Source organism: Phaenicophaeus curvirostris, chromosome 5 (assembly GCF_032191515.1).
Source record: "Phaenicophaeus curvirostris isolate KB17595 chromosome 5, BPBGC_Pcur_1.0, whole genome shotgun sequence".
NCBI classification, from domain to species: domain Eukaryota; kingdom Metazoa; phylum Chordata; class Aves; order Cuculiformes; family Cuculidae; genus Phaenicophaeus; species Phaenicophaeus curvirostris.
In genome coordinates, this window is record NC_091396.1 from 57,945,282 (window position 1) to 57,959,315 (window position 14,034).

Sequence of the window (14,034 nt, forward strand, 5' to 3'; positions counted from 1 at the left end):
GTTTTTCATACATAAAATACAGAACTAATGTATGTGTGTATATGCACACTTGCTGTGCTATATTGAAAAGTAGATAAGGACATATGGCATCTCTATTTCTGGGGCCCTGTTCAGTGAGCATGCTGAATGGTTGTGGAGTTTAGCAGACCTTGATCTAGTTCAGGCTAGTATAGAGACTAACATTATTTACCTTTGTAAAGAGGCTATCTCCTTGAGCATAGAAATGGAGTGTCGTGTAAGTGATTTGACTATGTTTGATTAGAGGGCAGTCAAGGTGGTGGAATTCTACAGTAGTTCCCATATCAGAGGTCAAAATGGCCTGACCTCAGACCAGCATCTGTACTAGGGGGAGTGGTGTAGATTGTTTTTTGAACATGGATAATCAAAGTAATTCATCTGAATGTAGAATGTTTATTGAAAGATTTTTGTGGGTCAGCAATGGTGCTGCTTCTTATCCATATAAAGATCTATCCATGGAACTGGTCAAAAGACATTCTGTGCGAAGTGTTTGTTTGCTATGTTTTTTGCCATTGAATAATTTTGCCTGGGGAAGAATTAGATTTATTATAAAAAAAAAAAAAAGCCCACAGCCACCAAGCAACCCCTTTCCCCAAACCACACTAATGAACAGAGCACGAACTGGTATGATGGAGAATATTTACTGTATTAGTTTCATCACCCGAGGGTATGTAATACGATATTCTTCTAATAAGGCTCATGTTTTAAAATCAGAATGAGTCATTAGTGAATAAATGCATAAAATGTCAATACAGAGAGAGATTATAATCTGCAGCCTCGTACGTTTTAGTCTTTTCTACTAGTAGGCACCATTGGGTTTTCCTTCAGATGCATGGATCCCTTCTGTATTCACTCATTTCAGGAGTTTTCATCACCATTACATTCTGTGAAGCCCAGCCAGTCCCATGCAAGTGATGTTTTCCCTTAAATTTGCTATAGATTCGAATAGGTTGAAGTAAGTGGGAAAGATGAACAATTCGCTTTCCTGACTAGCTTCACTGCTGCCTGGCTCTTCTCTGGTATCCTTTCTGTGCAGGGCTTGAGTTCTTAACACTGATCTAGAGCTAAATAGGTTGTTCCTAACTCCAAGCAACCCCCAAGTTAGTTAGTGGAAACCAGGAAACAAACCCATTAAATAATAAACTGAATGAAGAAACAGTTTTGCTTAGACACAAGTTATTTAGCTGTTTGTATATCCCATCTGCACTTCCATTAGCCAAAGCTATACCAATACCATGCTCTGGAAGTGCAAAAGAAGCTATAAGAAGGTTGGGGTTTATTTATTTATTTGCGAGACATGGAGAGAGATTTCACTAGGATCTCATCCCTTTTGTGTGTGTAAGACAGTTTAAAACTAACGAAGTTATAGGTATTTTTAATAAACTTTGGCAGGAGTAATTGTAGAATTTTTTCCAGGTGGCCTTGCTCCAGAATGAAAGTTTGGAAAAGAACAAGAGTATTCAAACTTTACATAATCAGATTTGTAGCTTTGAAATAGAAATTGAAAGACAGAAGGAAATGCTGCGGAATAATGAATCTAAAATACTTCATTTACAGGTAAGAAATTTAGAATCTCCCCATTAAAGCAGAAATGGTAGTAGCTGCTGTTCTGTGCCTTTACACTTGTGAAGTGAGGTATTTTAATTAAAAAGGGGCAACAAAAATTTTCCATATTATGAAGCTATTCTGATATTCTTCCTCTGGTCAGTAGTTTGTTTGTTGTGTTTATTGGAGTCAGATACTTCGCTAAAACACTGTAGTTGCATAGCCTGTGTTCAGCTAAAACCCCCTGTTAAAAAGGAAAAGACTGAAAACAAAATTACAACTCGTATCTGAAGAATAATCATAACTGTTTTTTCTTCTTAGCAAAAAATAACTTCTTGAGGAGCTACACTCAAGCTGGGGGACAAGATTAGCACCTTAAAACTGTCATATGTATAATGCACATTTCTTTTCTGCTTGTTGGTATTTTAAGAAAAATTTAATCATGAAGTGAGATCAGTCTGGTGTGGAATTAATCCAAACGTGTTACAATGCATTTGAATACACTTTTTAAAATCGATGTTTCTGTTATCCTTCTAAGGAAAATGTATCTAATTATTCCTTTGCCAGTAGGTCTGAGTTTCTTATTCTGTGGTCTGAATCACAAACTAGAAATCCTCTGGATGTGCTAGCATGGTGTTTAGCCCAAGCTAAAACTCTTTGCTTTGATTCAGAGCTCACTTGGAATGTCAATACCGGGAATTTGTTTTAGCTTGTGTGATACTGACCATAGTTAGGGAAACCCCAGGAGGTATTCAGCAAGTTATTGTGGAGGTATGGTTTACACATTATGTTCATACATTTGATGCTAGAATATCAGATGCCTGCTTTAGCATCCAGCTTAAAGGAGTGTAAATAAATTAATCCTATTCACTTCACACATTAAACTGAAAATGTTGACACTCGAGAAAGATATAAATATCCAAACAAGAGTATGGATAAAATTCAGAGGAGGGAGCACGTTCAGCAGCTCTAAGCCTTGAAACCCTCAGTGGTGGTTTGGAAGGAAACTTTAAGTTCAGCAACAGCAACATTTCTCCTTATAGCACTTCTTTCTGTGTTCTGCCCACATAGTAACCAGTTTAATCTGCCTTAGTCATTGTTATTTGATCTGATGATAGTCTGGGATATGGAGGCATGCTTACAATATTGCATTCTGACTCTGGAAAGCTAATCCTTGTCTGTACTGATATTGCTGATAGTCTACCAGGAGGTAAGTTAATTTGTAAGCCTGGGGTTTTTGCTCGTGCTGGCTCAATAACCAGTCATGAGAGAGGAAATGGAAAAAATGTAGAGCAGAGTTTTTCATTATTGCCTTGATGACAGAGTGAAATATCTTTGATTTCCTCAAGCCGTAAGTGTTAGTAAAATCAATTTTCAAATGGTTTATGTTTAGAATAAAATACCCTCACAGAACAATATAGTTTGCAGATTCCAACAGGTGGCCTTTTGGTGGTAATAAGTCCTGGAGAGGACTTTCTCCCTCCTCCTCTCTTTACTTCTCCTCACCAGCTATTTTAGTTTAACTATTTTAAATCAAACTAGGGTTTACAGCTCTTTTAACCCGTTTCCTTCCACTTACTGGAACTTCCTGGTTCAGTCAGATTCTTATGGGCATCCTGGAAACACACCTCAATTTGTTTTTCCCTGAACAATATGATTGGCTTCCTTCTGTTGCCTAATAGGAGTTGAAGGAATTAGTTACTCGTTGTGAGTCATTCTTTTTCTGGGTTGTATTGAGCAGCAGTAGCTATACAAGACCCATGGATAGTTCCAGTGTAGAACTAGCCAGTTCACGTCTGAACAGGTGTTATTTGCTTAGTCTCCTGAGTCCTGTGCATGCTAGTAATTTCTAGTACAGTTTTAGTATTAGTAGTCACATAAAATTCTTTGGCTTGTGAACACCTATTTCACTGAGCACAGGTGGCATTATCTGCACTGCATGGCATTTAACACAGCTCATGTAAATGCATCAGAGGTGTCTGAGCATTGCCAGGAACCTTGAGATGTTTTGATTCAGATTAATTTTCTATGTACTGGTCTCTAGGGAAAGTGTCTCACCAAGGAAGCATGCAATACTTTTTTGACTGCTGTCTTGTGGAAAGGAACTTTCACATCCAATATCTGGTCTTTTTTATGAGTATACGGAAGCATATCATTAGAGCAAGTCTCATGCTGAATGTGGACATGAGGTACTTCAAGACAAAAGAAGCGATGACTTTATAAATATTAAATTATTTAATTAGTAGTACATTCCTTCAAAAGAGGAGGATGTATGATTAGTTTTCCAGTAGTACCTCTGGTTCCCTTTCTAGTGTGTTCTTTAGCTTGTCGGTTTTGCTCTGTCAGTTGTAATGGAAAGGTCCATTAGGAGCATCTAAAAGTGAGACAACTGTGAATATAACTCTTCAGTTCCTCATGACATTTTCTAAATTCCTTTAGTAGTAGGAGTGCTAAAATTCTGGGAATTGTGTGTTAATAATACCTAACAAAACCCAGATGAAAATCAGCATCAAGAAGAGCCCGCAGTGGTTTGCCAGGCATAAAACTCTGGAATAATGATCTGGAGAGGTCAGTTGCTGGAAAAAAAGTGCATGTAGAAGATTGATATCTACTTGAAAATTCATGAGTACAGTGTGAGACATCTGTGTGCTTTCTACTGGGATAAGTGGAGAGAGTGAAATTCTCCACTGCTGCATTGGATTCAGATTTTGAACATGAGTGTCTCCCAGCATGAGGGATGTTGACTCCTTGTTGGGTAAAAAGATAAAGAGATCCCACTGCTTTTTCAAAAACAGAATAGGAGTCTGTTTCTGATTATTCTGTATCTCTTGAATTCTCATGAAGAGGTGCAGGAGGCAAAATACTACTCATTTGTCAATGTGTAGTAGAAGCAGCTAAAAACCAGAATTGGTTGTGCATGTACAAAGGTAGAATGTTGCACACAGGTTGCTGGAGAGAAGTTGGTCTCTGTTAATAACTTCTAGTAAACTTCTCCCAAAAGAAGACCAATTTGCAATTCTTCTGCATCTTTACTACTTTTCCAATTAATTTTAAAAAAACATTTATTCATTTTGTTTGACACTGTTTGTGCCAAGGGGTCCCAATTGGAAATTAGAGTGCCTCTGTTGTGAGGCACTGTACAAACTCACGACTGTGGTGTTGTTCTTGCCTTGGAGAGTTCATGTTTTGTGTGACTAGAAGAGAAAGATCAGACTTGGGCACACCTTGAGTTTAATTTTGCATGTTAACTGTGAACTAATGGCTAGATCTTCTGGCTCTGCTTTCACCACATTAATTCAGGCCATTCCATTGTGTGTTTCCTTTTACATATATAGCTAACAGCCTTTCTCTCTCTTATTTTCTGATTACCATCAGTCCAAGTGAGAGGGCACGACTGTGTTGGTAGCTGATGATTAGTATGTCCAGGCAAGTTGCTTAATCTGTTTAATGGGACCATGCCCCCCCTCATTTATGACTCGGAACACATCTTTCCTTCACAAAGTTAGAATTTTGCAAGTGAGGTATCACAGAACAACCAGGTTGGAAGAGACCCACCGGATCATCGAGTCCAACCGTTCCCATCTGTGTATATAAGCTTGTTTTAAAATACCAGTATATAGATAAGTAGTTCATCTTGAAATGTGGTAGGTTACTGAGTGGCTTTGAGACACAACAAAGTAAAACACTTCTAGAACATGATTTTGCTAGCTGGCTTATCAAATTGACATCCTTCAATTAATTGTTACAGACTTTCAGTATAGCTGAAACCACATGATTAAAAGCAAATGCCTAAAAGGGGAAATGAGGGTTGTATGAGGCAGCAGAGTTTTCCCCAGCAGTGGGAGCACTGAATCCACATGGCTAATCAGAAGGCAAATGCAAAATAACTTTATTTGCTTGTTTTATATTCAACTGCTGCTTTTTTTTTTTTTTTAAGAAGTGAAAAATCTTATTTATACACATTGCCACTATATAATAATAAGCTATAAAGGTAGATTTGGAATTTAACTGTAGGTGGTAGCAAAAGTAGTTTCTTATCTTAAATTTGTGTTATCATTTGAACTTCATAACTGATGATGGGGTTCTGGCTAAAATTCCTGCTAGTCCACATTAGGTGTGATAATGTAAAGTGCTGTGTATTTCTTGCATCAGATTTGAGGTAGACTGAGAAATATGTTCTTCTTTATGTTTGTAATATACTGAGGTGTTGGGATGTCCCTCTTTTGGAGAATACCAGTCTTTCTGTGTAACTTTTTTTCTCTTGAGTATTATATTTCATGCCTTTCCAAAAATCAGATGGGTTTTTTTTTCTTTGTTTATTGAAAAGACTCAACCAGGGAGCACATTCAGGACGCATGGCTTATTCATTAGGAAGTAAGGGTGGGACCCTCTAGTGCTTAAGGGGTCAGAAGTAATAGTTTTGCTTTTCCTCTTGAGGGCTTCTGTTATGGTTATGGGCACATAGTTACTTAGGCTTTGATAACTGATTTATGTGAGCTCGGAGCTTGCTTATGCTGCTGTACCTTCATGTATATGCGCTCCTGCTCCGTATGTGCAACTGCCATGGGCAGGGACACCTCCCACCAGATCAGGCTGCCCATGGCCCATCCAACCTGTCCTTGAACACCTCCTAGGATGGGGCAGCCACAGCTTCCCTGGGCAACCTGTGCTAGTGCCTCACCACCCTCACGGTGAAGAAGTTGCTCCTTATGTCTAGTCTAAATTTGCCTCTCAAGTTTGTACCCATTGCCCCTAGTCCTGTCACTACAAGCCTTTGTCAGAAGTCCCTCTTCAGCTTTCATGTAGCCCCTTCAGATACTGGAAGGTCACTATAAGAACAACTCTGTCAGCTTGTCCTTGTATGGGAGGTGCTCCAGCCTGTAGTATCAATATAGAGGCATTCAGAGTATTGTTCTTGCATTGGAAGGTTATTTAAAGAAGGTTTAGTCAAGAGCGCACAAACAATTCCTTTCCTTTTTTTAAAAGTAATTATGTTGATAATTCTGATAGTGCTGTAATAGTAATAACTGTGCAGCACAGAAGAATTTTTGTATTTTATAAATACTTCTGCTGTTCCACTAAATTTTCAAGGTTTTATTATTGAAGTATTTGTCAAAAATAAAACTTGTCTGTATCAGAAATATGTCTTATGATTGATATGTATTCCTTATTTAATTTGCATAAATTAATGTCTTTTTGTTATTTTAACTCATAACTTACTGTTTTATAAAGCGAGTGATAGACAGTCAAGCAGAGAAACTGAAAGAACTGGACAAAGAAATCCGTCCCTTCCGCCAGAACTGGGAGGAAGCTGACAGCATGAAGAGCAGTGTAGAATCTCTCCAGAACAGAGTGACTGAGCTGGAAAGTGTTGATAAAACTGCAGGACAAGGAGCTCGAAATACAAGTAAGTGTAAGCACAATGGCCCGAAGTACTCAGCAGCACTGTTGAGAGTAAAATGATGTCCTTTGAGTGGCACTCCCATTGAGACTTTCACATAGAAACACAATAATGCTGATTCTTCTGATTTTTTAATTGGAAACGGTGTAATCCCTGATGATGTGGCATTGCTTCCATGCTGTTTCGCAGGCTTGATTTTTGTCTTTTGTTTTGTTTTGTTGACCCTCATCTTGATTACCATGTCAGTTCATTATAAATAGCTCTCAGCTGACCTTTGAACAGCCCTCCCTCCAAACTAAGTGGCCACATACTGCAAAGCTAAGCTTGAATTTTCTGTGCTTTTATGATGACCTTTAGACAAGGTAACAGCACTACGCTTCAGGGACAAGTGGTTTCTCAGAAGAATATTTTGAGTGATGAGCTTCTGAATTTCAGGGGGGATCATGTAGGATGTGTGACCCAAGGTCTTCGCTACTAACAGCAATCTGCAGTAGTGCCACCAAGTCTCCTCCCAAAAAATGGAAGCCTCTGTAGTTCTATTGCTTAGTTATCACACAAAATTTGTTAAAATATTTGAATATTTGATGACCTCTGCATGTGTGATTAACGTCAGTGTTTATAAAAATCCCAGTTAACCTAGATACTAGCTAGCAAGCTGTTGTTTGTGGAAGTGGCTTCAACGTTGGCTAAATGCACTTTGGCTCTTGGAGAGGAGAATGTTTTCATATGCAATAGCAGCATTGGCAATTGATTTTTACTGTCTTAAGAAAAAAATACTTTTCTCACACCTGTCCTTTCCATTTTTTTAACAGGCCTGCTAGAGACACAGCTGAGCAGACATGATCAGATGCTGAGTGTTCATGATATTCGGCTGGCTGACATGGACCTCCGATTCCAAGTTTTAGAAACTGCCAGTTACAATGGAGTATTAATTTGGAAAATTCGAGATTATAAACGTCGGAAGCAAGAGGCAGTCATGGGGAAGACTCTGTCCTTGTACAGCCAACCCTTTTATACTGGATACTTTGGCTACAAGATGTGTGCCAGAGTTTACCTTAATGGAGATGGCATGGGAAAGGGGACGCACTTGTCACTGTTTTTCGTCATAATGCGTGGAGAATACGATGCGTTGCTTCCTTGGCCATTTAAACAGAAGGTAACTCTCATGCTAATGGATCAGGGACCGTCTCGGCGCCACTTGGGAGATGCTTTCAAGCCAGATCCAAACAGCAGCAGTTTTAAGAAGCCAACTGGAGAAATGAACATTGCATCTGGCTGCCCAGTCTTTGTGGCTCAAACTGTTCTAGAGAATGGAACGTATATTAAAGATGATACTATTTTTATTAAAGTCATAGTGGATACATCGGATCTACCAGACCCCTGACATACAGTGGGGGAGGCAGATTAAACCGAAAACAACTCCGTTTGGGGGTTTTGTATCAGTTTGTCTTCAATCAGAGGTCCTAAAGCTCACAGAACCACCTTGTGGAACAGATGGAAGAGTTTGAAGGCATAACTGCATAGGGTCCAATTGCAAAAGTAGCAACACATTAAGAAATCATACCATGGTATATTTTTTAATAGAACTAGCAACCCTTAAGCTCTGAAGAATCACTTATCCCTCGTGAGGATAATGATTGTGGTCAGAGAGGATTTCTTTTTTAACTTATTAATGATCTAGTCAATTGGAGGTGAAAAGACAAACAGTATGCGCGGAATAAATTACTGACTCTTATTTCTTTAAGCTAGAATACAAAAACAAAAAAAAACTTAACACGTGAGCTAGCTGGAAATTGTTGGCATGTTAAAAGAAGAAATGATGAAGTAATGTTGCAAGTATGATATTATTTGAAAAACAGGTGCAATCTTGTCTGAAATATAGTATATTGTCTTTTTAAGGCCTCATCTGGTCTCTGTTTTAATAATTACTTTGTCAGAAGATCTTGGAAAAGTATCCATGTCTTCTCAAAAGTATCTGAATCAAAATCATATTTTTATTTAAAGTTCTATTGTTACAGAAAACATTTTATTTTAAAACTGTTGATAGACTCATATTTCTTGGAAGAAAAATAGAAGATATCAAACACTGGTTATCACTTGTGATAGGAAAAAAAACTATTCAATTCTGTTATTTCTCTTTAGAAATGTAAACCTACAATATATGTCGTAGTTAATGACACTATTTCAAAATTAAGGAAAAATCACTCATGGATGCTGTGCATCATTATCAGATTTATAATTGTTTTCACCCTAAAATAGGGCATTTGTTGAACTTTGGAGTTCTAAACGGAATCCTGTACATTTTTTAAAGTTCTGCCCCATGCTTTCCAATCAAGCTATATATGTTGCACATTATGCTGTCAGCAGTATATAGTATTTTCAGTATTGGGGAGGAGGATTAGTGCTGAAAAAAGCCTATATGTTTGTTCTGTACTAGCAGCCATTGCTTCTTCAGGACAAATCAGCAATGTCTTAACAGAGTGATGGTGGCTTGCATGCGTACATGTGCCTTAGATGTGCTGTGCTGCTTATAATCCATAGCTTTTTAATCAGATTAATTCTGATATCTGAAATGGTAGTTTAATTGGACTTCAGGCATAATGTTTAGCCTTGTCTTCACAGCCCTTAGGTACCTTGCCATGTGCAAAACAGAAGCCAAAGCCCATTTCTTTGGCTTCTGGAACTTCTATGACTTGGCCATGGTGGAGTCCATCTTATTCAGGTGCCAAAACGTTATGCTCAGTGCTCCTATGGAGCTTGGACTAGACAGTCTCCATGGCCACTGCGAAGGCAGGTGACATTTTTTTCTCTAATGCCTGTGGTTGTAAGGTGGCATCACTTGAAATGGACCCATCTGAGATCTCTGTGGGACTGTGAATGTATATGCTCATGACAGCTTTTCATAGCAGACAAGCATCCTAACAGGGAATGCACGGGCTTCTTTCTTTGTAGCGGCCTGAACTCTAGTAGAAAGCATTTGCTAGCCCTGAAACATGCTGATTGCAACCTGCTGTGTTCATCTGCTTCTGTTTAATAGCCTGTGACAAGCAATTCTAGAAACATAGCCTGACCGTGGTGCTTTTAAAAATCCAAGAACTGCTTAAGCAGAGCAGACTTGCACCACTGTGTTTTTAGCCTCTATGGGCTTGAAAGAAAACATTGCATCCCAGCCTTTAATGTCAGGCTCTATCAATTTTCTGCTTTTTGAGGCATAGTCACAATTTTTGTCTAAGGTGCAGTTGAATTCATGCCTTTGTATTTCAGCTTGTCTTTGCTGTTGTCTTTTTTGGCTGTGCCTTCACACACAGTGCCTGCAAGAATGAATATATTTATGAATATACAATGCATGCTAAGTGGTCTTCATGGGTTTTCCAGGCACCTGCTAAAATACTGCCTGCTGCTGACCGTCGCAACCGTCGGCAGCAACCTGTCTTCCTTTTCTTGCCTTCCATTGTCCAGGTACTGTACTCTGTCTATGGTACATTGCTGTCAACAGGTGCAAGCTCATATGTGGAGGCATGTGCTAGCATTTAATTTCTAGCACAGAAGGAGGACTTTCTGCACAAGAGATAAATATCTATAGATATACCCACATCTGTATCTCTAGATATACTTAAACGGCACTTGCAGTTTTATGCAGGCTGCATAAGCAAACCCATCACTTACGCTTTAGGGCGAAGGTTCGCTCAACTTGTGTCATTTTAATGATTGTGAATGTAGTCAGCTGAGCTTTTGTGTTTGTGCATCACAGAATTTTACTGAAAACAGGATTCCCAAGTGGAAATGTCCAAAGGACTCTCCTCCCATTGCTAATGCATGTCTTGTAAACTTAAACAAAACCATTTGGCCATCTCAAAACAGTTTATATCCTGTTTCAATCTGGGGCTCGGAGGAGATTGCTAGTATTAGCAGGGCCCAGCATATTCTGCAGATTTGTGACTACAGTTTCCAACTCCTGTGACAGAATTGTGCTTCTAAATCCAGGCTGTTTAAAAGAGGAGGAAAAAAAAAGTGTTTCCAGCCTTTGTCATTGAAAGAGGACTTTGAAACATGCGAAAAGTGTAAACTAATAGGGAAGTCTTCCTGAGTCTGCACACAGCCTAAACCAGTAGCTTTAAGAGATCTGCCTATCTCCTCTTAGTGGGATATTGACTCAGAAACTTCATAGAGAAGTTTAAATATGAACACTGCTAACTATATTAATGCCGATCACTGTAGCAGAAACATCAGTCACTGTTGTATTTCACAGATCTCTATGCTGCTTTCCACATCTCCCAAGTGCCAAAAGCACCAGCTGCCAGAATCTTCAGCTTCACTTGGGCAGCTTTTATAATGCAGTAATGTGCTACCGATATAAAAATATTTTTGCATATATATGCTTTTTATCACAGTTAATAAAATGAAGGCCTACTGCACTTATTTTTTAAAACTACATGAAGCTGCCAGAGAATTTCCAGTTTGCCAACCCTGCGTACTGTGAAATCCAGGATCTTGCTACGCAAATGTAGACACCGCCTGCTGTGGAATACCTGAAGCCTTGACTGTAACAACCCATTCTCCGCAGAACTCGCAGGCCATCTCTGCAGAGTTCTTACTGTGTACATAGAAATCGGTTTCCTCTGCTTTCCAGCAAGGAGTATGTAGCATTTTGTGAAAACAAGGCCACTGTATATTCTCTAAATTGAAAGGAAAAGATACCTGGTGCTTTACTCAACACTTCAAATTATTTGAACTTGGTCTCATCATTGAAATGCCCTTTATCCTTTTTTTTCCTATATGTCCCTGACCCAGATATCCAAAGTTTTCTAGGGACTGTGTTTAAAGTGGCTCATGGGGCAACAGTCTGTCCCCACGCATACTCTTGAATCCAGGCTAACTCCTGTGGTGTGCCATTATTGCAAGGGGGTCTCAGAATATTTACATTACTTTGAGCAGAGTTTTTTCAAAGGAACCTTTTTTCCCCTCTGCTTAGTAATTCTTGGCAGCACACAACTGAAGTCTCTTGCTGTAGTCTTTCTTAACAATGACGCTCCAAGTTATGTACAGGCCTCTTGTTTCCAGCTTTCTCTAGGGAGATTCCAGTGTGTGAGAGTCTGGATGTTGCCCCTTTTGTACACTCTTCAGCACAGGATAGGTGCATCTGCTATCTAGGAAGTCTTGAATTCTAAACGGGATGAAACTGTTTGGGTGTTTAAAGACCAGCCTGCAGTTATGATGCATGACCATGTCTGCATTACTTCTGTGATCTAATTAAAGGGGTCTTGTTTCAGTTACTGTCTACATGGTACACCTTCAACTGCTGACTTACAATATGCAATGTTGATTTCAGCCTTGTACTGTAAATGTTGTTCTTCACAAAGAGAATGTGCAATAGGACAAAGGAATGATGGGTGGCATAATTTTGATGGGAAGATAATTGTGGGTAACATGCTAGCTTTCTTAAAAACATGAAATGCAGTTTATTTCCTTTTCCCCGTGGGTTTTCCTGCTTGGAAAAGGAAAATTGAAGATATGCTGCCTGTTTCTGTGCCTGGTGGATTTCTCAAATGCAAAGGTAATAGAAATTTGTGTTAGTTGTAATTTAAGTGTTGAACCCATGAATGTTAGGTTGTGATTGTATTGCTCTTGGTTCTTGGCTTGCCAGGAGGCTTGTTGAGATGGAGCTTGAAAGCTACCACCTATTTGTATCTGTATTCCATCACGTGGAATAGGCATTTCACTAACAATGCAAGGTTTCTGTTGTTGTTTTGTTTCATTTTTAAAACACAGGTGCTGTTTGGTCCAAGAAGCGTGTAGGGAGTGACAAGAAAAGTTGCCTGCACCACAGAAGAGTGTGAAAAATATTGCAGTATTGATGCCTTGATATGATTTAACTATGCAAATATACAAATAGGTGAGGGGGGGAATTCTTGGGTTGCAGACCTAATCTCTTAGTTTTGCTCTGTAGATTACTTGTATTTGTGTAAGTACATACATATATACACCGACATGCATGCACATATATATGCAAAGTCTTTACATAGAAGTGATGAGATGGAACCCTTTCCTTCAAGTTATACTTGAACAATTGGTGCAAATATAACTTGCTGCTGCTAAGGGAGGATCTTGACTAAGGGCAAGCTTTGGATTCACATCTTCCAGGTTTGAAGACCTGTATATAAGCAAACAAACAGTTTGTTTAGTCTTTCTGAAGACCTTGGAATGTCATCTAGGACACATGTCCTTCCTCATGCTCCTCTAATTTGGAGATTCCTGTATTTTAAACATGTGTAGTGGTGAGTAACTTGTTAAATTGCAAATTCTTTCCTTTAATTTGAGAACAAAGGATAATAAAAAGCAACTGGACCTCTTCCTGGAATTCCTGTCCTATCCAGGCAATACCTCTATATTTTGGTTGACGTAGAAATTGTGACTACTGCAATAAAAATGATTGGTTTGGGAATTCAGTCTGTCTGAGAGTAATTCTTAGTGCTATGTACAGCACAGGAAGCGCTTTACACCTGCAAACATGTTCTTCTCAGAGCAAGTGCTATTTGTCTTTCTTTGAAAAAAAGCAAATCGAGGGTGAGATGTGAGGTGACTTGCCCAGAGTCACAAAAGTAATCTGGAGCCAGGACTGAATGAAAGGTTCCAGTTCCCTAGTGTTATCTTCAAATCACTAGGTTTTATTCCTTTAATACATTTGTCCCTTAAAGGAACTGAAAAACAAGTTGACATACCTTAATGACCCGCATCAGGACAGTAAGGGCTAGAATTAAAACATACAAGCTGTCATGATTTGGGGTTGTTCGTGTGTGGTAGCCCAGACGTTGCTCACTACTTGGTGCTATGCACGGCCTGTAGAGTGGAAGGCCAGCACAATGCGTCATTGTTAATAATAGCAGCAAGTGTGTGTCCTGCTCTGTTCAGAATCACCCAAAATTAGAAGTCTCATTTGATGCTCCTCTTGACTGAGGAGGGAGATGACCATTTTGAAGTCAAGTGGGTTCATCTTCGTTCTACCAGCCTGTTGTGTGGCTGACCATTTCTTGTGGGGCTTTCTCTCCTTTTCTTTACACCAAAATATGGAG

General features: G+C 39.1%; 1 protein-coding gene across 11 annotated transcripts in view; it reads left to right on the plus strand.

Annotated features, from left to right (window-relative positions):
* The window catches only part of TRAF3 (TNF receptor associated factor 3), a 71,304-nt gene extending 57,898 nt beyond the window's left edge, over positions 1–13,406 (plus strand). For 10 of the 11 annotated variants that reach the window (XM_069858849.1, XM_069858850.1, XM_069858845.1 and 7 more), the window contains 3 exons: positions 1,435–1,575; positions 6,796–6,970; positions 7,777–13,406. In XM_069858849.1, coding sequence (XP_069714950.1) covers positions 1,435–1,575; positions 6,796–6,970; positions 7,777–8,348 — 888 coding nt within the window. In that variant the 3' untranslated portion in view covers positions 8,349–13,406. The remainder of the gene's footprint in view (positions 1–1,434; positions 1,576–6,795; positions 6,971–7,776) is intronic. The other variant, XM_069858855.1, reaches the window with a different exon arrangement.
* The last annotated feature ends 628 nt before the right edge of the window (positions 13,407–14,034 follow it).